Source organism: Acanthopagrus latus, chromosome 9 (assembly GCF_904848185.1).
Source record: "Acanthopagrus latus isolate v.2019 chromosome 9, fAcaLat1.1, whole genome shotgun sequence".
NCBI lineage: Eukaryota > Metazoa > Chordata > Actinopteri > Spariformes > Sparidae > Acanthopagrus > Acanthopagrus latus.
Window position 1 is genome coordinate 18,640,228 of NC_051047.1, and position 25,879 is coordinate 18,666,106.

Here is a 25,879-nt window from a genome sequence, read left to right on the forward strand (position 1 = left end):
TGTTTTCTGTACTTCCGTCCACCTCTGTCTGTTCACATCATGCTCCCCCCCCCATTCAGCCGTGTATTTGACCATCGTGGTGTTTTCTGTCCCACCTAACAGGGCTTTCTTGTCATCGGACTTGACGAGTAGACTGTCATACTGTCGCAACGAATGACACTCAAGTGTCGGCTGCACATCGCCTCGGCGTATATGACATGCACACCCTGAACGGGGACTTCTCAAAGTCAGCCATTCTTGCCAATCTCATTAGGAGGTGGCAACCACGCGAAATCTTAAACGAAAGCCCAAACCGCCCTTTGATTTGAATAAAATATGTCGGCTAATTCATCACCAGTAATGCATTTTGCTGTTTTCTTTCTCATAAACATCATAACCTCACACCATTATATGGTGCCCAGTTGTATCACCTAATGTAAAGGTGGCCTGATAGCAACATTTAAGAGATAATGTTAAAAAAACAAAAGCTTACCCATCATCCCATCTTGTTTACCCCTTTGTCTATCTGCTTCTTTCTCTCCCCCTATTTTCATCTCATTTGACATCTTCCTTTCCTCTTTCCTGTCATGTTTCCCCTCTTCCTACCTAGTTTACTCTCTTTTTGCAGTGACCCAGGTGCCTCACGTCGCCACTTCATTGGCTAGTTAACATGTGTGGCATATGGAGTTTTCATTATTTTGGGCTTATTCTCTCAATAAGCTAGCAATATGGATTTAATTGCGAATGAAGGACAGAAAGAGCACCAAGTGGATAGACCGACACATTTCAGCAGGGTGAAAGTGGAGGCCCATGCTTCTGTACTTGTTACTTGTTGCTGTATGCACATTTTAATTAAGGGAGATTGTCTCATTTACCATTTTAATGTTATTCATTACATCACTGAAATCCTCGTTGACATCCTTGAGCAAAACAGTATTCCTAGAAAGCAGCTGCCATTGACCCTCGGCAGAAGCGAGGGAAGGACGTGGAACGGCAACAGAGGGGTTTCAGATCTTTCATGTTGCCTTGCTTTTGGTCTTTTTTCTGATGCTTTTGTTAGTTACCACAGTCAATAAGAAAAACAGCCTAATCTCACATGAGAATTCCTTTCTATAGCCACACAACCCCTCACACACACACACGCTGAGCTGTTTCATGAGAGATGTGATGTAAGAAACAGAGGGGATACTTTCTCTTCATCTTCAAAGATGAGTCATCGTAATCATCTTGTCCAAGCAATAAAGGGACACTTGAGTGATGCACATACCTACACACACTCTCTCTCTCACACACACACACACACACACATCAAAGGCAGCATCGTCTGCAGGTGTCTGAAGTGGCTCATATTGGGTTTAAGTCACTCCAGAGGGATTGACGTGTTACCGGGGGAGCTGGCTGTAGGTCGGCACTTTGGCGACTTCAACCAAAGCACAACACATCAGGGACGCTCCCGGGGAATACTGCGCTCACGCAGCATCGGTGTGATGATATTACAAAGTCGTATCATTACAGACTTTGTGAATGATACGCGTGAGTTATTCACAGCGCAGGGTTAACGTTTATTTATGAAGCTTGGCGCTAGAAATTAACGTCAAAACAGTAATGACGCCTTAACTTTTTCAAAATGGGGCAATTACCGGCGATATTTCCAGGAGGTTGTCACTTAGATCGAGGATGAGCTCCCGGAGAAAAACTCTGTCGGATTTTCTCACTTATACTTGTCGACACTCCATCCGGATTCTGTGTCTGTTTACCGATGTGGATGTGAGCTCAGGCAGAGGGGTTTAGGGAAGCGATATGGAAATAGAGGATGAGGGCTTACTGATGCAAGGCAAACCTTAAGCCCTCCCAGCGCACTCCTGTGTATCAGACTTCAATGACCGCAGCCCCACGGAGCACATCGGTACGCCTCAATATGTATGGAAATGAGAGGCAGTCATGCTAACGTGTGTTCAGTCTCTCCAAACATGCTAATGGTGTCGGCGCACTTTCTGCCCAATCGCAACGTTTCACCCCCTCCCCCTACTCAGACCCCTTCGTTCTCTCCCTCTGTCTCTGTCCTGACCCGGGATAGGCGCGGTTCTAATTATGCATTAGAATATACGTAAACTCCAGTCCGACCCACTTGACTGTGCTCCTCCTCCCGTAGCGTGCATCCAACCTTCACAAGTCTTCTTTCCTCCCTCCTCCCCTTCGCTTACTCTACCTCCCCCCCAAAAAGAAAACCTACCTCCCTCTCCTCCTCTTTTAGAAGTTGGGGATTGAAGGACTCGATTTCAAAACCACGCACGTCCCTGTGACTCAAGTGAGGGGTTTGTTCCGCTGCCACACTTCCGTTCACAAATGCTCCGGCGCAGGGAGGAGGGAGGAGGGAGGAGTGAGAAATCCCTGTTAATCTAGTGAATCTGGCTCTCTCTGTCTCTTTTGTTCACTGTTACTGGGACTCTGATGCACTGATCTCTCGGGGATGCATGTGGGTTGTGTGTGTGGGTTGTGTGTGTGTGGCGCAGGGATTGGTGAATTGGGGGGAGGTGGGGGGTTGCTACACAGTTCAGTCAACATGCAGTGGAGGAATCCAACAACCGCTGTGTCAGTTTTAAATGGATACAATACATATTCACTGAGGGGATTACGTGTGATCAACAGCTTCCTGTTGGACTCTCTAGTATAAGGGATGACCTGAGGAAATACTGGACTGGAAGAGAAATAAAGGCAAAGTGTGCATTAGAACGCACATGCAAGGAAGTCAGTCACAGCTGGGGATGCCGAGGGATCAGGCCATATATGACGTCATAGTATAGGCTCAGGATAGCATGTATCTGATCCATACATACGTTTTGCACTGCAGCAGATGGCAAACTTGAACAGTATACACTATATTGCCAAAAGTATTCGCTCACCTGCTTTGACTCGCATATGAACTTAAGTGACATCCAATTCTTAATCCATAGGGTTTAATATGACCTCGGTCCACCCTTCGCAGCTATAACTTCAACTCTTCTCGGAAGGCTGTTTATGGGAATTTTTGACCATTCGTCCAGAAACACATTTGTGAGGTCACACAGTGATGTTTGACGGTAAGGCCTGACTCTCAGTCTCCACTCTAATTCATCCCAAAGGTGTTTTGTCAGGTTGAGGTCAGGACTCTGTGCTGGCCAGTCAAGTTCATCCAAACCAAGCTCTCTCATCCATGTCGTTATGAACCTTGCTTTGTGCACTGATGCACAGTCATGTTGGAACAGGAAGGGGCCATCCCCAAACTGTTCCCACAATGTTGGGAGCATGGAATTGTCCAACATCTCTTGGTATGCTGAAGCATTCAGAGTTCCTTTCACTGGAACTAAGGGGCCAAGCCCAGCTCCTGAAGATCAACCCCACACCATAATCCCCCTCCACCAATCTTTACACTTGGCACAATGCAGTCAGACAAGTAACGTTCTTCTGGCAACCACCAAACCCAGACTCGTTCATCAGATCACATCAGGCCACATGAAGTTTGGAGGTCTGCAGCAATTGACTCTGCAGAAAGTTGGCGACCTCTGCACACTATGCACCTCAGCATCCACTGACCCCGCTCCCTCATTTTATGTGGCCTACCACTTGGTTGCTGAGATGCTGTCGTTCCCAATCGCTTCCACTTTGTTATAATACCACTGACAGTTGACTGTGGAACATTTGGGAGTGAGAAAATTTCACGACTGGAGTTGTTGCACAGGTGGCATCTTATCACAGTACCACGCTGGAACTCACTGAGCTCAAGAGAGCAACTCATTCTTTCACAGATGTTTGTAGAAACAGTCTGCATGCCTAGGTGCTTGCTTTTATACACCTGTAGCCATGGTAGTGATTGGGACACCCGATTTCAATTAGTTGGATGGGTGAGTGAATACTTCTGGCAATAAAGTGTATTACAGGTTATAGGAGATGAAGAGGGAGAGAAGGGAGACAGACTCCTTCCTTTGAAATCACTCAATTTCCTGAGTTGTTGACTTAGGGAAACTTTATAAACTCTTCTTAATAATTTTGGCCTTCCTGTAAATTCCAAATATGTTATAAGCTCATGTCAGGGGGTGCTGCAACCCCCTCAACACCCCCTAGTTCCAGCATCGATGGTCACATGTGTTCCATACACCTGTATCAAGTATGGCTTGCCTGTATGGCAGACAGGCTATTCTTACTGGGAGAAATTCAGGACAACAGCGTGTCAAGTTGTTATCTTTAGCAGTTTAATTTACTGCTCTAATTGCAGTGAAGTTGTTGAGGAGGTCATGCAAGTGACTCAGGAGTAAATTTAGCACAAGCACACACACACAAAAAAAAAAAAATCTAAGACCCTGCTACTACTTTGGCACATGTGCCAAACTCGGCACTGCTATCCCCATCACACCATGTGGGCTCGTGTGTATGAAACACATTTTTCAGAATATCATGTTTGAGCTGAATTCCTTGAGGGACTTACACGTGTTAAAGCTTGCTGTAATCCAGGTGCCTGCCTCCCTGAAGATGCGCTTGGCCTGCACCAGTGGTGTTGCAGAGCAGGGGTGAGGGGGGGGTGCTTGTTTTGTTGATCTGTGTTTAATGAAAGTGACCACGCAGAGAGGATTTGGCCATTAGCTCGGCGAGGGCCTGTAATCACTACAAGTTGTTTCCCTTTTTTTCATCCAGTTCATTATTGAACAAACAATCTGTGGGGAGAAAAGCGCATGTACCTGCCGTCTTCTTTCTCCCTCGTTTTATTTTCCCTCTGCAAGGCTGCACTTTGCAAAGTATCGATTTTGTGGCTCGAAAATAACAAACTGGCAACAGTGCGAGCAGGGTTGTAAACGGGCTCAGGGTAAAAGAAAAAAAAAAGGTGTGGAAAAAGCACACAAGTGTGTCTCATGGAATAATTATCAGTTAAACGTACATGCTCAGATCAGAGTTGATTGCTCTCGCTGCTGCGTGCCATATACCACCTTTTGGTATGGCAAGAAAAAAAGAACCTGGATTGTCGATGAGGGGGATAGTTTATGGCACACTGCCCGGGGCAATGTCACTGGACGACGTGGAGTTGATGCTATTTGGTTGTGAAGCAGGGTAGAAAAGACCTTTAAAACCCCCAGAAGGGTGAGTCTGAGTCATCCAACAGACCTCAGCTCTTGGCTAGTACAATGAAGTCAAAGTGTGAAGTATGGCCCCAACTGTCTAACTCTGTGTTCACACTGATGGTGGAACAGAGCGCGGCATTGACACACGCCAAGGCAGCTCAACGTATTGTACACTTTTGCGCGCGTGTTGCACAGCAATGATGCATCGACTTTTGCACCGTCCTCAGCTTACTTGATCCTCTTTTTCCAACTAGTTTCTCCAAACAGATAAACACTGAATATGAATTTCCCGTCACTCACTCACACAGATACACACCGACTCACCAGACTCTGGCCCGTCTGTTTCTATTAATGGTAATCATCAGGGTAATGATGACGGAGCTGTGACTGCGGCTTACTTACTGGTGGCTGATGGCCATGCTCTCTGACAGCTGTCAGCCGCCATGACTACGCTGCCAGGGTCCTCCTTAGGACTTATTTCAGCTCACCACATCAGCTGCAACAGCACTTCACACACAGACTTGTTGATTATCAGCATCAGCGGGGCCGGCGTGGAAAGACTTCTCTGACCGCCTGTCTGCTAATGACAGCCACCATGATGGTGGATGGGAGAAAGAGGACACAGCCTGTCACTTTGATTCATGCAACAGCAGCTCCGACCGGGTGGCTCCTTGCCAAAGTCTCGACCGTCGTTATATCCCCTCCTAAATGACATTTAAAGTGTGAAGCAATGGCTGTCCTTGTGGCTCAGTCACCCCGGGCCGGAACCCGGACACGAGCGCTGAACCCCCGTGCCAAGTTTTGCATCGAGGTCACGGACCCTTGAGCAAGTTCTCCTCGCTCAGATGCTCGCACTCAACTCGCTGGCATGATTGAGTAAGTGCAAAGTGACCTTGAAGTTCGCTGTTGTCTGTGATCTGCCTGACTCGCCTTTCGATCCCTTTCTGTTTTGTTTGTATCTCACCCTCCTCCAGTGCATTTTCTTTCTGCTCCTCCCCTCCTTCTGCTCTGACTAGCTGATTTTAGGGACATCTGTTTTGGCATGAAATGCATGTTTTCATCTATTATTAAGGTGGAATAAGCAGTCCTCAAGAAAGAGAGTTGATTGACGAGTCTTGTTCCAAGGTGGTCACACACCGACGCTTTGGGTTTGTCGGCCTGGTCCGGGTCTGAAACGTTAAATATCAACCAAAGCGTTAATATTTGAGAGTCAACAATTATCAGAGTTGCCTGTTTCACCTTTAAATCTCAAGATGATACAGCAAATTTAAAGAAAATATGAAAAGATGTATCCAGAATCCTTGACAGGTTGGAGAAAACACTGTTGGCTGATGGTTTAAACCCTCTGAACTCTGAACGGTCCACTTGTCCCTACGTTGGTATTTTCGCTTGTTATACATCTATTTTGTTTGTTTCTTTGGATGCTTCATATCCCTGAAATCTGCACAACCTAAGCTGAAAGATTACATCAGTCAATAAACAATATTAAATGATAAAGAAAGAAAAGGGAAATGTTTTTTTAATAACACTTTACTGAATAAAACCACAGAATTCATTGATTCAAAAGATTTCGACACATGAATAAAATATCTCTTAACACGCCACACCCTATTTGAGTTCATATTTTAGTTTTTTAAAACATGCTCATTTTTATGAGCAGAGAAATGAGGCGTTCTGAACAGAATATTCTAACAGAAATATTTCCACAGCGCCTTTGTTGCTGTTTTTGCTCACAGCTACAAAATGCATCACAAATTAACAAATTAAAACTACAAAATACACAATGCTCAGAACTCCCCGCTCTGGCTATTTCTCTCAGTCTCTGCTGGCACCACGATTTGCACCACACGTCACGTGAGGGAATGACGTCATCATGCGCGGCCAAAGTGATATATCAGAGGACAAAGCCTGCAAAAAGAGTGACTGCTCTAGATGTTACCCTTTTCATTTTAGATCGATTCCATCTTATCATCAACCTATCCCATCTTAGGAGGTGATTATAGTTAAAAACTTGAGGGCCTAAAGCATCTTGATTGCATGACACAGCAAAAATGAAACCCGACATCGCCCCAGTCTCCAGCTTTTGGCTAAGCAAAGGAAAGGTTTGGGAGATTGCTCACCTCCACCTACAGGTGACAGACTCGAAGATGGGAAGTGTGTAATTTCAAAAAGATTATTGCCAGAAAAAAACTCATTTTCAAGAGCTTACAAAACTTCAACGGAGTGTCAACAAGTATTTTCCCGTTGCATTCATTCAGTGCAAAGTGTTGAACGATATCGATCTGGATCTGTAAAATCTTGGTTGAAGCCTGCAGCCTGTAACATTTTTGATCAACATGCTGCAGAGTGTGAAAGGAAACTAAATAAAGCACTATGCTCTCTGTCAGCTTGAGGGAATAGTCTGCTGTTTTTTTTCTTTAAATCCTAAAGATGGATTGTGAAATCTCCTTTATTTGTGTGTTTTGTACAGCAGTGCATTGTTCAGTGAAAAAACATTGTTGAATAAACCCAAACTCATAGTGCCCTCAAGGCCTGCTAGCAGTGGGTACCACAGCTTAATAAAACATTTGTGGCCTTGGACTAGCTTACATGCTGGATCGGTTATTTTAGATCCACTGAAGGACTTTTTTTTTCCTTCCCTTTTATGTCTCTCACAGAACAAGTGATTTGCAACAACATTATGCACACTTAGAATTCACACTAACGCTTCCCCTCCATGGTTCCGTTCGCAGTCCATCCGAGAGGTGACAGGCTACGTGTTGGTGGCCCTGAACCAGTTCGACTACCTGCCTTTGGAAAACTTGAGGATCATCCGAGGGACCAAGCTGTACGAGGACCGCTACTCCCTCGCAATCTTCCTCAACTACAGACGGGATGGGAACTTCGGCCTGCGTCAGCTGGGACTGAAAAACCTCACAGGTGAGCAAATTATTCCCAGGTTACTGATATTCGTCTGTGCTGTGTGCTGCTGTTCTATGCTGATGGTGCAAATTCAGTATGCGGTTGGTCTGAACCTGTCTCATCTTTGAAGAAGCTTTTTATCTGAGATCAAACGTTAAATGATCTTAATCCCACGCATCGTGGAGTGCATGTTTACTCTTTTTCTTTTACCACCTGCTGGGAGCTCTTAACAGGGTTTGGACAGCTCTAAAGCTCCCCTTAATTCATTTCATGAATTCAAATGTGTGAATTTGTGAATCCTGACAAATTCAAAGCAAAAGCTGATGAGATACGTTACTCCTAGGCCTAAAATTTCGGTCCACATGAGCATCATTCAGACTTTAGCTACTTTGGGCTGGTTTGTAAGTGGGATTACACGCGGGATTTCCATGAAATTTGGATGGAGGATGAGTCTCAGCCCACATTAGACCATATTTAACTTTTGGTGCGTTCTGGATAAAAGGAATGGATTCAGAATTTAGTTTTTTTCTTTCTCTTTTCTAACATTGCGAGAGTGCACATTGCGAGAGTGCACAAAAAAATTGCAATATTTAGCTGGCTGGTATATATGAGTGAGTTCCATCAGATGCAGGTCTTAGTGAGCTTAAATCACGATGAAGCAGTTAAGGGTGGTTTAAGATTTAGAGCGTTACAGTGCTGTCGAGTTTGATGTTGGTTTGGCTGATGGAATTTAAACGGACCGTTGGGGGTTGCCGGAGGTATTTATTGTTCAAATGTGTTGTGTTTCCAAAATGAGGCATACCCGCCAGTAATTTCCTCGAAACCTTGAATATAATGTTACTTTTTCATAACTTACAGTTGAGTTAGAAGCGGTTTCGTCAACCCAAATGGTGGTGATAGATAAACCAAAGTGAGCTTGATGAAATGGGAGCAGAGTTTGACAGTCAAACGGAAACAGCCTGATTTTTAATCTGAAGAGTTTTCTTTTAAATCAATTATGTTGGTAGCGTCTAAGAGGTGGATTATGTGCTTAAATGCTTCACTTACCTGGAACTTCTGAAACATTATTCACTTCACTCTTCATTACCTTGTTTCAAATTGCTATCCTTGAAGTTAATGATTTCAAAAAGCTCCTGCATCTGAATTCAGCTGTGATCAGATCCCCTTGATGAGTTACCAGTGTAAATCAATAGTTGCCTTTCCAACCCCTCCGTCTTTTCAATATTGCCATTGTTTCACACTGACAAGATGCTAAGGATATCCCTGGTATCACTGAGAGAATCAGTCAAAAGCAATATATGACATATGACTTTTAGAGAATTGTTCCAAAAATGCAATTGCAGTGAAACACTAGTTACACTAGTACATTGAACTATTCAATGAATACATTACTAACTGTTTCCTGGCTTCCATCACCTTAATGGATGATGGCAAAATGCATCCAGTCTGCCTCTTCTTTCCCTCCCAAGTACCCGTGCTGTTATCACAATTAGCCCTCACACACTGAGGGATATGATGCTGACTCGCAATGTTGTTGAAAAGACTTTATCTCTTCTGTTATTTCCACCCATCCCTCCTGCTCACACGCAACAAGAAAAATCTCGTCTGATTTTACAACCCGCCTGGCAATCGACCCCGGCTTGTTTTCTCAGAAGTTGGAGAAGACAGTGAATGTGATTACTGATAAATAGCGTACTAAGTAGAAAAACACTGCGTGGGTGGATCTGCCTCTTCATGAACAGTGGATCCTTGTGCTACTAGGTTTCCTTCAGGCACCCTGAACCTGAGGTCAGCGAGAAATGAAGCTCTTGACATACGAAAAAGATGTAGAGCTTTTTCCGGTGCAGGGCTAAGTGGGGCATGCTAGGGCCAGGGCCAGCTCATGATGTGTGCAACGCAAGGTCAGAGGTGTTATTTACTCATTTTGAGGATGAATCCAACCTCACAAATCATCTGAGTGAGTAAAAATGGAGAGAGAATAAATTTGTGTTTTAGCCGAATACCATTAAGTAAAAGTGTTATCAGCAGGTCCTGGTCAGTCATGTTTGGCCCCATGGTGGGAGTTTTTTCTCCATTTTTTATTTATTTATTTTGCTTTTTTTTTTGCTTTTGCCCTCCAGTTCAGTCAAAGCATAAATTATTTCTCCTTTTATCTTTACGCATAAAGAAACAAGAGGAATGAGATTTGAATGATTTATTTGGTGGTGCCATGAAGCGCCACGCATGTCCTCACTGATGGGGAATGTCAGAGAATTGTGCTTTGAGGTGAATTTTGCATCTTATTTTTCAAAGGGGATGATCTCCCAGTGCAATCAGACCAGATTGCTGGCATACAGTACACTGAAGCAATGATGTTTTTTAGAGCAATGTTACACAAATGTGTGAATATGTTTTGTATAAGGACGATTACAAGTATGTCAAGGAGACACTGAGGCTGTGCGAGAAAGGCAATGTCATCAGTTTGCACTGTTGTTGAGAAATTCTCTCTGTTTTTGAGAGATCAAAATTCATTCAGAGACCAGAATTTATTTAGGTTTGTAAGTAAGAAGCATGGCAGTGTGCCTGTGTCTCTGCTGCCTCCAAACACTCTTTCTAAATAATTCAGTTGTCTCTCATTGTTCTCCTCAACTGTTCCTTCCCTGTGATCCCCCAGAGTCGAAGGAAACAACGCATCCATCCACGAGTGTGTGTGCAGCGGCAGAACGTGATTGTGTGTGAAGTTCCATCTTGTATTCTTTCCTCGCATGTTGCGCCATACTTAGGGAATTGCATTGTCCAGCATTACCGGCAGCTTCTTTTGCCAAGCTGGTCCTCTTCATTGTGGTGCCAAGTTGAAGCCAGCGCTGAGGGAGCCCGGGCTGGACTCTGTGAGAAACTGCTGTTTGATGTGCCATCCGTGGCCTCGAGCCATGAAGGAGAGGGGAAGTTATGCACAACAGCCATGGCCTGAATCTGCTCTACTTCATAACTCTGACTGTTTGAGTTTCACCCCAGCATTTTTTTCGCTCTTGCGAAAAAAGCAGAAGAGAACAGAATTTCTCTTTCTTGTCAATAAAAAAAAGAGATATTTGTCTCGCAATGGGAAGATTCTCTCATGGTAGAAGGATTTTATTGTTATTGTTAGTGGTATTACAGCACACCAATGAGAGGTCCAGTTCGCCTTTTGGTTCTTGGTAGACAAGACCCTGACGAGAACCACTGACTGTTTAACAAACTGACCTGGCTTCAGAACAATATTCCACAAACAAATGACTGCCATCAGGGGGTCAGGACTCAAATCATGTCCACATATGTGCAGGCTAATTTTGACCAGGTAGGGTTCTTCCTTTATGCCCCAGGGCCTTGATTTGTTCAATACGTCAACACATCTTGTTGACGTATTGTTGTTCTCTCTATTTTCAGGTCTGTTCGAATTATGACTGTCCTGAGGTCTTTTTCCCGTCATGTGTCTTTCTTTGAAAATATATTGTCCCATTTGCGTAGACAGGGCTGTCCAAAATTTGGGACCCGTAAAGACCTTGAATACCAAGTTATCGCTTCACAACAAGAAACTTGTCTCGGAGGGTCTATCATATCACTGCTTTTTGTGCAGATGGTCCTGACAGTTAAACAAGCTCTTGCTGGGGGGAAAGAAACAAGTCACTTCTGTCCCAGTTTGTTCTGTTGCGGTTGTCATCGTGCTAGTGTACCGCTGAGGAAGGGTACAAGCCTGAACCATCAGGATCCACTCCTTTACACAGAGCAGCATGCGTTAACATTCTTTCCTTCCTTTGAGTGCTTTGGTAAGTCTGAGGCTACCTGTCTTATTCATTACAAGGCCTGTGAAGCTCCCTTCATATTATTTCACTGTTTGACTGCCAACAGCTCCCAGGAGAAGTGTAAAATGATCAATATAATCCATAAGCAACATATATAAGAGGATAAAACTTATTAGCTACATAAGGGGCTAATCGAGAGAAGGCACAGTAAAAGACCCCTACAGTGCTGAAACCCACCCGCATTCCTACTTGGGTCGAAAATTGCCTTTGGATGAAATCAATTTGTCGCCAGTATATTGTAGCATTGCACTTATTGATTTCTCTGGCACACTCTCTCCACGAGCTGTGAATGGACTCTCTGGATTTGAGGGGACTGGAGGATGGGGTGGAGGAGGTCTCCGGCTGAGCAGGGATAGGACTCCCTCCGATGCACCTTTCAATCAAGCTTAGCTAAGTTATCCTCATGAATATGAAATGTAAGGCACAGTCAATCCGGGGAAAAGTTTAGGGATGGTGTGTGTGCATGGGGGTGTGTAGGAGTGAATAAGAAATGTGAAAGGCCCTCTTTGCCTGAGTGTGAAAAGTTTAGTTGTGTTGTTTGTTTGGTATTACTTTGTGCGGACAAAAAATTGATTTTTTGATACCCCCCATCTGAGGATAAAATGCTGGTTACTAAAAGGCTGCCCATTGTTTAGGGGTATTTGCATGTACACTTGAACCTCATGATTGCTCCAAAAAAAAAAAAGCTTCAAGCAAGAAATAAGTACTTCTTTTTACCTTTTGTCACCACAGCCAAAGAAAAAGGTTAAGCGGCACCGCCTCCTGACATTTTCAAAGTTCCTAATCTGTGTTTCGATGCACGCTGACCCGCGGTGTCTTCCTTCCTGCTTAGTCAAACATTTTCAGCACTTCCGTCTGGATTCACATGAACCCCGGGCAGCCTCTGTGCTTTCACATGGTAATTACAGCCTGCTTCCCTGGCAAAATAATAACAGCCTCAATAAGGAGCACAACACAGATGAGCTTTCTGATTTAACACATTTTACTGCCCACCCCCCTTCCCCCTCCTCCTTTCTCTCATTTCATCCAGTATCATTTCTTTTTCTTTTTTTCTTTTTTTTCAGATTTGTTTAGTGTTGTTGATTCATTTTTCTAACCACCCTACGCCTGCACCGCGTCTGTCCAAAATGAAGCATCCAATCTGAGGCCCCATCTGCTGAATGATCCTCTCTCGTCTCATGCATGTACACAAGCCTGTGTTTTACGCCAAGGCGTTATCCACTCCTTCATGGCCCATCTGCTCTCTCTTTATCCATCCTATTTTCTGTCTTTCTTCCATCTCTTTATCCCTCTTTCGTTTGGCAGTGTGTCTCTCATCATATTTCAGTTGGCTGTCTTGATTTGTCACATTGATGCCTTCCACAGAAACGCACGCGATCAAATGTTTGCACCATTTTGTACTGTATGTTACACCCATTTGAGCACTTGAGTCCTACTGTGTTCTCCAAAGCCTACTGCGGTCGCTCGACAGGTACAACTCAGCGAGCGTGCTCCATCATCCGCGGAACGTGTTCTGTTCAGCGTCTTGTGACGCCAATGTATAAAGGATGGGATGGGGCAAAGTGATAGAGACGATTTGAGTCAGTGTGTTTCCCCCCAGACAAGGGACTGCTGAGGGGAGGGGCATAAGACGATGGCCCTCTTCTGATTCCTGTGACTTCCATTCACCATCTAACTACTTGGAGAAGAAAGAAAGAATTCTGCCACAGGAGGCAGACAAGATTGGTTCAGAGGACGTCACCAGAATTTCAGTAGAGCCTCTTGCCTGGCCGCCCACAGACCTCGGGTCTCCTTCAATTGTGTGTCTAATTGATTACTTCCCATGCAATTACTCCCGTGTCACACTCAATATTTCAGCGCTCCAGGAAGGGGGCAAGAGGGACTTTCTTTTTTGAAGGACGACATTCATATTGTCACATTTGTGAGGCCCTAATGTGGTTGGTGAGGAGGCACATGTTAAATTGAAGTCCGGAACGGGCCATCAGTGGCAGTTGGTGTTAATTGATTGCTGTGTAATACCACTGCGTGACAGAGATAGTGAGATTTTTAGAACCTTTAGTTGGGTTTTGTGCTGGGGGAACAACAGAGCTGACTTTTTCTTTTTTAAAGTTCCTGTCAGAAAGATGGGTGATCTTACTCTCAGGTCGTCAAATACTAAGGCTGGCTCGGACCAGCCAAGAAAGCAAGAATTTGATTGTCAATCATTTTTCACTTTTATACTTCTTACCATCTGCTAAAATTTTAATATGTTTTTAGCAATAAATGTAACCGTAAAAATTTGCTTCAGAGCCACCTACATTTGTTGTTCATTGTGTGGTTGTTTTTTTTTTTTTGTTTTGTTTTGTTGCTTTTGCCTTACATTATTATCCTTTATACACACATATATATATGTGTGTATGTGTGTGAAATGTGGTTGACTAAGTACCATTTAAGAAACCATTATTATACTGTACCACCTTAAGTCTAATGCATTATCCCCTGTCACATAAAGCCTGTCACAATGTGCTTGAGGTTTCTGTCTATTAAAAGGCAATTATTTCCTCACCACCATCACCGAGTTCGTGCCCATGGAGGAATGATCAGTCGCTAGGAACAAAAGAGTGCGGTATGGAGTAAGATCTGCTCTGTGCATTGAGAAAACTTTTGTTGCGAATTGGCGCTATATAAATAAAACTGGCTTGACTTGACTAAATCAGCCCCTAAACCTTTCTCTCTCCTTGATACAAGGCGCAGGACAGACCAGTCCGGACAAAAGGTAGCAGGAAAACTGATAAGTACAGCTATGTTGACTCAAATGGATGACTGATACAAATATGATTAAAGCAGCCTTGGATTGACAATTTTAATGATTATTAGTCTCATGATTGAGGAATAGTTAAATTCCTCCTCAGATTCGCTTACTGCCTTGCTCTAAATTTACAATCCCTATGTTTTTGCAATGATGTAGTCTTTCTCCACATATTTCTTTGCAACCAGGTTGATATTAGGCAACAATGAATAGTTGAAAATGTAGAAAATGCTTATCTGACATTTCAAAAGCATCGTTTTTGAAACTAAATGTTAAGTAAGAAGTAAGTTTAGATGTTAATCAGAATTAATTAGCTTTTCTATTCAGGGGTTCATGTCTTTTTTATAGATGCAAGCTTGTGGTGTGTGAATACATCAGTAAAGTAGCTTTCACATGTGTAGTATGATTGTTTCCGATAAATAATTTACTTTATCCAAGCCCATGACTGCAAACGGGACCAGCTGAGGAGGACTCACGAACTATCTTCACTAATTAGAAATATTGTCCAGCCCAAGCTGCCACCTCTGCCTCACCTTTAGTCAGCTAGAAAAATACCCAGCCTTGCCTAAACATGACTCCATAGCCTTTATTACCGATTTTCCTTCCAAACTGAACCTATGCAGCCCACTGGAAGTGCGAGTCAACTTTCGCCTCATTAAAAGTTAAAGTAGGCGTGGAATGAATTTTAATGCCAATTTATAATCAAAACACAGTCCTCTTCTCTCTTTCTCCAACGTTTCCTTCTCCCCCGGGCTACAACTTAGATCAGGCAAGGATCTGCCATGATGTAGATGTAAACTGGCTCAGAGACCAATAGGACACTGTTCACTTAGTTGGAGTCCCATCTGAATTCTCTCCTTTTGTTTAAGCAGGGGGGAATGAGGGACAGAATGAGAATGTGTCCCTCAGCCACAGAAACTGTGAAATGTTTCATAACCTAGACACTGTGTGTCAAGTGTGAGCTATGTAATGTCTGTCTAACTCAAATATGTGCTCATGCAGTTATGAAGCATAGCTCCGTAAGCCGACAATTTTGATGTTGTTTTAGATTAATACACGTTTTATTTTAAGTCATTAGATTTATGTGTCTAAGTGTAACTCTATAGTTTTATCAATATTGTCAAAACTGGACATTTGGGTCAAGTTTGTTTTATCTATTTTGTGTCCACAGTGGCGTCATTTGACACAACACACACACAGACCTCGGGTCTCCTTCTCCTCCTAACATAATTTAAACATGTCTTATATTTATAGATTCTTCAAAATAGCCACCCTTTGCTTTGATTACTGCTTTGCACACTCCTGGCATTCTCTCGATGAGCTTCATGAGGTAGTCACCTGTATTGAGCTCCCAGAGATGCTGAGCACTTGTTGGCCCTTTTGTCTTCACTCTGCAGTCCATCTCATCCCAAACCATCTTGACTGGGTTTATGTCAGGTGACTGTGGAGGCCAGGTTGTCTGGCGCAGCACTCCATCACTCTCCTCATTCAGCCTGGAGGTGTGTTTGGGGTCAGCGCTATCAACAAAGCCTTTGCTTTGTTGACAGTGCTGCAAACCCTTCGCTCAATGAGGAATCTTTGAGGAATCTAAAATATGAAACATATTTAGAGTTATTTCACACTTTTTTTGTTTACTACCTAATTTCATTTGTGTTCATTCATAGTATTGATGCCTTCAGTGAGAATCTACAATTTCATTCAAACGTTCAACTTTTCACTCAAACTTCAAGGCTGACGTAAATGTTGCCCTCAAAGCTAAAATAAACTAGACTGTTGGTATGTGACAGGAGTTGTTGTAGTGCTAATAGAGTGGCACACTAATTCTGCTAGTATTTGCCAGAAAAAATGCATAGTTTGCCTTGCCATTTTTAGGCGAGACTCACAGGACCAAAGCTTGAAAATATGCCAATTTTTCTGATTGCACTCTACATAACAACCTCTTTAAACATGATGAAGTTTTAGCCCTCTTCTCTAATGTATTTCTAATAATCCAGACAAACTTCAGTTAAGCCATGTAGCATACCTTATACATTATTATCCCAGTGCTTTGCAAATGGTTTTCACAGTATGTTAATCCCAGTCGGAGTGTGCGAACACAGCCTTGTCACACTGCACGTCATCTTGTTTGTATACAGTACCTACTCCTTTCTCTTTCTATTTTCTGCGATAGATGTGATTGCAGATTCTAAACAGACGCAAACTCACACTGTGACTGTCATGTTCAGTTTCTGTCACTGACTGTCTGTCATTGTGGCTTTACCATATCGGCGCGCTGGCTGTGCAGCCTTGACATGCAGCTCTTACTTTGATTCCGAAGGCCGGGCAGTGTTTCAGACAGGTCTTTGATGTCAGAGGCGCTCCGTGCTCATCTCAGAGGAGGAGCAAAATGAGTGGGGAAAGCAAATAAAATAGGAGCTGACTGGCAGCTCGGTGGGTCTCAAAAGCCACTGAGGAACATGTCACTTTCTATCAACTTAGTTATGAGGCCTAAATGGACACCTGTGTAATTTAAGTGGGAAAAGATTTGACTGTTGAAGACCTGATAGGTTTTAAAATAAATATAGAACAGTCCTGAAATCACCCTGACACCGGCGTTTTCCCTCTGGAGGTTAGCGGGCTTTTGTTAACTTTGTTCTTCCAGTGGTATATTAGCTGTGTTTTTTTTCGATGGATTAAAGTTTTGCCTGAAAACTATAGGCTCTAGATTTGGGATAGTGGTTCATCCTAGGGTGTTTAAGCATACTGTATATGCTGACAAGATTATTGAGTATTTAAACAGTTGGATAAAAGGCCTGAGATTTCCAGGCAATTACTGTTATCACTGAGGATTTCTTTTCCGTGAGTTTGAAAGAAGCAGTGCTCCCAAAACCAATTCAATAACCTTGCCTGCCGACACACACATAAACACACGCATTACCCTCCAACCCTGCGACTCCTCCCCTTTCTCCCCTGGCAGGTTAATAATTAATATGCTTATTTTTTGCCTCTCAGGCCAAAGCCTTGGGTAAGTGGAACAGCTATTGATGGGGGCAGCGGTGGGTAATGGGACATGAAAAGGACTTTTTTGTTCATCTCAGGTCTCCGCAGAGATATGGTGGGTGTTACTGTATGCAACACCAGGCATGACCAAATAAAGATTTTAATAAAGCTTTCCTTGCCTTCTGTGCCACCTCTCCATGGTACATGTATTAATTGTGGCGCTAAAAAGATTATGCTTCTATCAATGGCACATTTCCAAAGCTCTGTGTCTCTACATCCATCAGACTGGGCCTCTCTGATATTGTGCTATTCAGATTTTTTTTGTTTTCTTTTTCTTTCTTTTTTTTTTTTATAGTTTGCTTTTCCAACAACCAGATGTGAGGGTCCACTTCAATGTCCATAAATAGAGGTTGGTTTGGTCAGAGATGTGGTCTGAATGCATATGCTCCACAGACAATGTAATGTTAGCTGACATCACACTTTGGGTGGGCAGTCTTACCTTGAGGATAGTGAATCAGTTGAAAGCAGCAGGGTAATCTTGGTTTGCCATCAAAAATGGGGGAAACTGCCAGTGTTTTAGGGCGTCCGATGTATCCGGAGGATCTGCAGAAAACAAATAAAGTATGTTCGAGCCAAGCCAAGCTCTTCAGTGTGCCGATTATTGCTTCCGGTCTAATTAGCAAGTTGGACTTGAGACACCACTCTGAGTTCATCTGTATATGGAGATACATTTTGGAAAAGAGAAGAGTCCACCACTGCTCATTTTGAAGAGCTAAAATTCTTGTCAGACAATAGTCGAGTACCAGATCTGGCCCACCCCAAGACTTGGCTGACATGTGGCCATGGTGTGGCCTACTTGGGATTTGCCGTCATTCCCCTTGGTATGTGGGCCAGATGAACGTGTCCGGTACAAATCTGTACCTAGATCTGCTATCTAGGAGGGTTCCGAGAGTGCAGTTTGGTGTTCAATCAAACATGATTCGTCAATTGGACTACAAACAGACTGCAAGCTAAAACCAGAGCAAGTCCGATAACAAAGCCTCGCCCCTTGCCCACAGATTCTGCATTGTATGCAGATTCTTGTTCCTAGAAATTATTCCTTCCTCACTTCTGAATTATTGGCCAAGTGTTCTATCTGTGTAACAATTCTAGGACACAAATCCCAAATTCTGCCTTTGGAAAAGTTATCTGACAATCTGAAAAAAACAGTTCTGAGTAAACCAGGGCTTGAACCCTTCCTTGGTTTGACTCGCCTGGCCTGTGCCAGTTGATAAGCATCCTATGGCTTTGTCAAACCAGGTCAGGTTTTATTCAACAGGTAAAATGTTATTGAAATACAGTTTCTAATTTGTTAAACAGTTCAAAAGAACCAGTCAAACACTTTGCTTTTAGCTAATGTTCTCTGACTGTCTCCTCGTATGACCCCAGCATCTCCCCGGTCTTACATTAATGGCTAATAACAAGTCAAACCTGCTCCCAGGTGTGTAGCATCAGCGCTGACCCTCTAATTTCTAAAATGCTTATTTGAGCCTTATCATAACATTTTAATATAATAAGCAATTTGCAGTTTGGGCAGATATGTGTGCTCTCAGAGTGTTTTATAGTTTCAATTCAGATCTTCTCTACGGTCTTGGACAGACTTTCCCACCTTGGCTGCCGCACAACATACAAGTGCTGTATGCACAAAGTGAGAGCCACGGCCTGTACTGTGTAACTGAATGTCTCTCAGTAGGCCTGGAAAAACAAGGCTTCAATGACGTGCTGTTGCCCCAGCAAATCGTGCAGTGACCGAGGCCAGCTTCCTCTGTGCTAAAACCAACATACTTGGTATGCTTGGGGTAAGATATGCTCTCTCTCTCTCTCTCTCTCTCTCTCTCTCTCTCTCTCTCTCTCTCCTTCCATCTCTGCGTCTCTTTCTGTCTGCCTCTCTCAGACCCTGTTTTGTTTTGCCCATTCCAGAGAGCGTGGATCATTTTAATTCAGCTGGCAGGCTGATCACACATCAGCCTTGATAAGCTAAGTGGCCCTCAGCAGCAGCTATTGAAGGTCCTTTTACTCTTTTTTAATCACTCACTTGCTTTGCCCCTTGATAATCCTTTCTGTCTTACTTTTTTTGTCTCTTTGCTCATTTGTTTGCTTGCTTTTGTTTTTCTCTCTCGCTCGTAGATCTGTCTTATCTCAAGGTATTGTAATATGATTTTCTCCTCCTCCTCCTCCTCCGCCCTATCCATTAAGCTCAGATTACCAGGGTTTTATCACAGTTTAAGTTGAAAATAAGCAAGGATGCCCCCTCCATATCCCCCCCCCTACCCTTTCCATAACCAGTCTGTCATGATTTTATTTTTTCCTCCCCTCATCTTTAAGCAGATGCTTTGCCTTGCTCGGATGTAATTCCATAATCCCTAAATCTCAGCCATTTTTCATAAAGACTCACAAGAAACAATTGCATGAGGGATGGGCCAAATTTAATCAGCAGCCTGTGAATGCAATTATCTTGGCGGAGGAGAGGCGTATGTTTGGGGGATGGGGGCCATGGCCAACGCCCCCACGCCATCTACTTTACCTCGGTGAAGATCTCAACAACATTTCTCCTTCAGGGTGACAAAGAGGATAAAAAAAGGCACATGTGATTGCCTGTATTCAGGAAACCTCAGGTAGGAAAAACATAATAGAATGACCTCTACTTTATCCATTCAGCAGACACAACGTGGTGAAGTGCCCTGTCTTCACTATGAATATTAGAATGTTCTGTCCTCTGGTCCCCCTGCCTGTGTACGTGTGGTGCACTTTCATCCCCCTGCCCCTCAAACATCCTGAGTCCACCACTGCTCATTTGTTGTGCCAAGAGATACAGATTCAATGTAAATAATAATCAGGTAATTGTGGCATGGCTTCTTCTAGTTCAACTTACTCAGTTTGACCAGTGCCTATTTCACACATTAATCTCTGGCTGCGCTTCATGTCCAATGTCTCTTACCTAATATCATAGTTATACTCTTTCCACACTACTCCACATCCAGCCAGTTATTTCGTCTTCTGTCCCCTCAAAGACAGCATTTCTCTCATATCTCCTTCTCCATTTCCATTTACTTATTTAAGCATTTGATCCTCAGCCCTGGCCCTTCTAAAGACAGTTTATGGCTATTTTTTTTATTCTCAATTTCACGTATTTTAAATGTCCTTTATAGGAGGTTTCACAACTTGTTTTCAAGCAAAACACTCGACTGCCAGGCAGGGAAAAATAGAGTTTTGAGTTTGAATGAAATAACAGGCCTTGGTGAGATTAGCGGTTTAAATTAAGTGGTTTTTGAATTTAGATGGAGGAGGTTGCTCATTAACCCCAAACAGGGCATGGTGTGCACACGATGATGCACGTGGGATGCTGTACACGTGGTGCTGCCACGGCCACTCAGCCATGAATGTCAGTCGCCATGTTAAAATTAAATGTGCATTTAATATGTGAGGTCCCTCAAGGTACAAGCTTCTCTGCATATGTGTGTGGAGACACATGAGCAGACACGTACTTTACATACCGAACATATGTACTCACCAAGAAAAACACTTATGTGTCTATCTGTTCAATCTTTAATATCCATCTTATTCATCCATTCCTTTTTTTGTATTTTTTTCTTCAACCTCCAAACATGGCACCATCCGGTTGTTTTGGTCTTAAGAGTCTTTTCCCTCCGTAAACATCTGCAATTTTACATTTCATCTCTTTCTTCCACCAACCGAACAATATAAGACACACACACAATCACACACACACACACACACACACACACACACACACACACACACACACACACACACACACTGCCCACGCTGCTGCTCTTGACCAGAGTGTATTCAGAGGCAGTCAAATCCCAGCGCCGCCATCTCTCTGGTGAACCACTCGTCGAGCGCTTTTATGCAGTCAAATTAATGCAGTTGTTCTTTTCAGGTCAATAGTTAAACACATAAAAGTGCAATTACATTTGAATGGGTACCACCACTCCGCAGGGGGACTGCATTAACAGTGTTAAAAATGCATGCCGTTCCCGTGGGAGGTGCTCGATCCATTGACCTTAGAGAAGATAGGAAGTTTGTGATGCATGCTGCGATACATTTTACACCATAGAACTATATTAAGGAACCTATTGGTTAATATGACACTGAATTTGACTTATTATTATATTCTCATTTATGGGAAGGGAGACCATATAGTTCATCATTATAATCATCTGCCCTGATTCGACATGAATTTGTACATTGGTTTTTCTATGTTGCTCAAGAAGACAAATGGTCTGATTTGGTGACACAAAAAAAGCGTACATTGCCTTTTGGCTAAGTGTATGTCCTAGGCATTACATTTTGTTGGCAGTTTTTGAGCCTTGGAGGTGCAATATGTATGAATATGTGAACTGACCACCTGTCAAATTCATGAAAGCAAATAGAGGGCAGCGTTCTTGTTCGATTAAATGTTAACCGCCGCTAAAATTAGCTAGTTAGCTCAGTTAGCAGTGCAGCTGGATTAGCGTTTAGGGTCTAGAGCATTGTTGGTGTTCACGTCGCAATCGCAGGAGCTTTGGATGTTTACAGTTTAACTAGCTGTTTGGCATGATAGTTTCAGTAAATATCCATGCAACACAATACACAGACTTAATAATGACAAAACAGTTATATCTTCACATTATGTCAGCACTTTTATTGAATGTATAAATGATTTCAGTTAAATTCCCGACATTCCCTTTAAAACCTACAAATAATATTTTTGTGTTGTTTTTGTTGAGCTGGCAACTATTTGTGGCATTCTGGCTATAGTATCTATAATAAAGCATCAGTTTGTGACATGTCACCAAAAACAGCCACATAAAGTCATTATCATAGCTGTGGAAATGGATGATATATTTCGTGATGACCACTGACACATATTGTTCAGTGGGGCATCCTTAACATAAGTAGCTTTCACGAGTCCTGCTCAGCCTGGGGACACAGTTGTATAATTTCTTCTGTTGTACTGGAGGGAGCTTTTCCAAAGACTTGGCCCATGCCAGGGACTAAATCTCAGTCTGTTCTGGCCCTCACTTGTTCAGTGCTGATCGTTCTTTTGTGGTCACTCTCTTCTGAGTCCCCTAAACCTTGGGCAAGTGTAATGCAACATTTGTTTAATAGTGGTCCTAGTACTGACCCGTGTGGAACCCCAAGACGTCATTTGTTTTGAGAGATGTTCATCTATTGAGATGAAGACATTTCTGTTATAAAGACAATCACTTGGGGGGCGACAGACACACACACATCTTTATTTCCAAGTTTCTATGTTACAGTTTTGATTCTCACTATAGCTGTTTGCACATACACACTGATACTCTTTATCTTCTTTTTCTTCCATGACTATGCACACACAAACCTACAAGGCAAATCCATGCACTAATTCAAACACATCAACTTTCTTCTTGTCTTTTACCTCAATGCAAGAACACACACATACACACCCATATGCAGACACACAGATATGCACAAACACTTCGCATCTGGGATCTGCAAGCATTTCCCTGGCAACAGTGGGGACAGGAGGGCAAGGATGGAGCTGTGCAGCCACAGCAGATGATGGATGGGAGGGGAGATCACCTGTTTGTAGAGCAAAGGCAGAGATTTGCTGTCCTGACACCTTCTGTCGACGACCGAGCAACTCGGAGCGCGGTGATTGACACGGCGCTGTGTGGCATCATGAGCGGTGTCGGAAAAACACAGGAAACGTCCTCACTTATGGCAACCATATTGGTTGTATATTCATGGTGTTATCAGTTAGAGTCTGTTGGAGGTTGTCTTTCTTTTGTTCAGTCGGAGCGCTGATGGTGCATGAAGAGTCTGTGGTCCCTGAAGTGGGTCTTTTTAATCAAGCGGTTCAATTCACAGATTCATTCATTATCTATTTAACCTTTGCAACCACTTTTTAGACACTTTCTTTCTTTCTTTCTTTCTTTCTTTCTTTCTTTCTTTCTTTCTTTCTTTCTTTCTTTCTTTCTTTCTTCCTCATTATTCTTCACTAGCCATCATCTGTCATGACAGATGGACAGACACGCTGATGGATGACGGCTGATAAAAAAAGATGTCATTCACTCTCCCATCATCTAACATCCATCACTCCAATCATTTATTCATCATCTATCCAAACAGCGTGTACATTCTTTAATTTGCCCTATCATTCCCCCACTTATTCTTTTTAATTTATCCCACTTTCATCATACGGGAAGAGATCCAGTGGTCATAGCTATTGCAATTGTTAACTTCTTTCACAGTTATACTATTTATTATTATTTTCATCTAATTATTCTAATCAAGTTTGCCACTGAAATGGTCACTAGTAAAGTGTCATTCTCAGGCCATTCATTATGGCAGTTGCAGAGGCACAGCAGAGCAGTGCTGACATCCCCTCGCACATTTTCCCAGCTTTTTTAAGGATTCAAATTAGTGACCTTCTGGTTATAAGATAAAGCAAACTGGTAATTTAATTGATGCTCAAGGCACGTATAGTAATGGGAGCCTCATTACTGCCAAGCCTGAGCCATGTGTGTAAGCGTATGTGTGTGTGGTGGATGTGTGAATGTTTTTTTTTTTTTTTTTTCTTTTTTCCCCAAGCACGCGTCTTCCTGCTTGTGCGCCTGTCCCTTATTTTGGCATTTTCTTGCCGTGTCTGTGTGTTGCGTGTAGCCTAGTAACGGCTTCCACCACTGCCGGCTTGTGCGGCAGGATCCGCGCCCCGGCATTTAGCCTCTTTGACCCAGAATGCATCCTCTTCCTCCCGCAGAGTTTCTCCCCTCTGTTCCACTGAGCCGATAGAAGCGCTGAGCTGAAACCAAGTTGAAGCTCTCGGAGTCAATAAGACGATGCAGTGGAGACCCGTGGTAAAATCCCAAGTCCCACTGCTAGAGAAGCTCCTCCGTCTTTCTGATTGAATACCTGTCGATCCGCTGTAATTGCCTGACTGTTTGAGTGTCTTTGCGGGTCTCTTGTTGCCTTTCTATCTTTCTAACTACCGTCCAGCTGACTGTGTTTGCACTCACTTACAGAAGATGGTGTGTTTGTCTTCATGTTCATGTGCATCTACCTCCTGTTCTTGTAAAAATTGGTGATAGCAATTCAGCACATGGGTCAGTATACAGTACAAAAAAAACATAATTTGGGGATATTCGATGAAGCAGTCTGCCACTGGAGCAAGTCCAGCATTTATTACACTGCTTCTGTTGCCCTAAATATTTCTTCATTAACCATTCCACCCCACACTTATTAATTCCCTCACAAACTCATTAATATGGCTTTTTTTTCCCCGATCATTGGCTCGCTATTTGCCTCCCAGTCTTAATCAAACTCATCCCCACACTGCAATAAAGAATACAAAAAAAAAAAAAAAATCACAACAAGCACTTACCATCAAAATAATTGCCTGCATACATTTGTTCTGCCTCCCTGAATTTCATATTGTTTCCCTCCAACGGTCATGCAGCCTGATATTGAAGATTACCTCGCCCTCTTTTGAAGCCACACGCTCATTGAAGGAAAAAGCTCGGAGTTGCTCTCGGGACAAATCGGGAGGGGAGGGGGTAGTTTGGAAACACGAGCCGTGGCCTAGTGAACAAACTAATTAAGACATTTCTCTACCCACCGAACAATCAACAACAGGATTTAACCATTGATCTCCCCCTGGCCACCAACTGCGCACCCATCAAATGTGCAAGCCAAGCATGTACGTGTAATGAAAGAAAGGTGTGGGTTATTTTCACGTGTTATTGTGAGTATTACATAACATCTTTATTAATTATTCCCAAGTTGGTGACAAAGGCCATGGGAAATACTGTAACCATCCTGGGCAAAGTGCCAGCATGAGCCAATTAAACTGTTATCCAGCGTCTTGAACTTTGTCAGGTCACACTGCAATTTAGTGTGTTGTGTGTGTGTGTGTATGTGTGTAGCATGTATCCAAAATGCGCCATGGATGTGATGAGCATGAGAAGATGGTGGGGCTTACTGGAGGGTGTGCTGAGGATCGCTCTTTGTGACGGCATCGAACAGAGAGGATGTGTTCGAGAGGGTGAATGCTGCTCGCTTCCAGCAGGAATTAGTAGAAAACACTTGTTTCACTTGTTTATCGCACGTAAGAATCCTGGAAAATGTTTCAGACTAAGAATGTTTCAGTTTCCTTTTGCATTTTCATTAGGTTAGACCCATGCCAAACTGTGCCTTGTATGATGAGTATGGCTCAAGTTTGCAGGCATAATGGCATGTTTCCCTGACTGATGAATGGTGGACATCATCACAATGTCTGCCTAAAGGTGCAATGTCAC

The 25,879-nt window shown here is 43.1% G+C and overlaps 1 protein-coding gene across 1 annotated transcript in view; it reads left to right on the plus strand.

Moving 5' to 3' along the window:
• Window positions 1-25,879, plus strand: part of LOC119025841 (receptor tyrosine-protein kinase erbB-4-like) — a 338,953-nt gene that overhangs the window by 188,474 nt on the left and 124,600 nt on the right. The window contains exon 6 of the mRNA XM_037109810.1: window positions 7,802-7,988. Coding sequence (XP_036965705.1) covers window positions 7,802-7,988 — 187 coding nt within the window. The remainder of the gene's footprint in view (window positions 1-7,801; window positions 7,989-25,879) is intronic.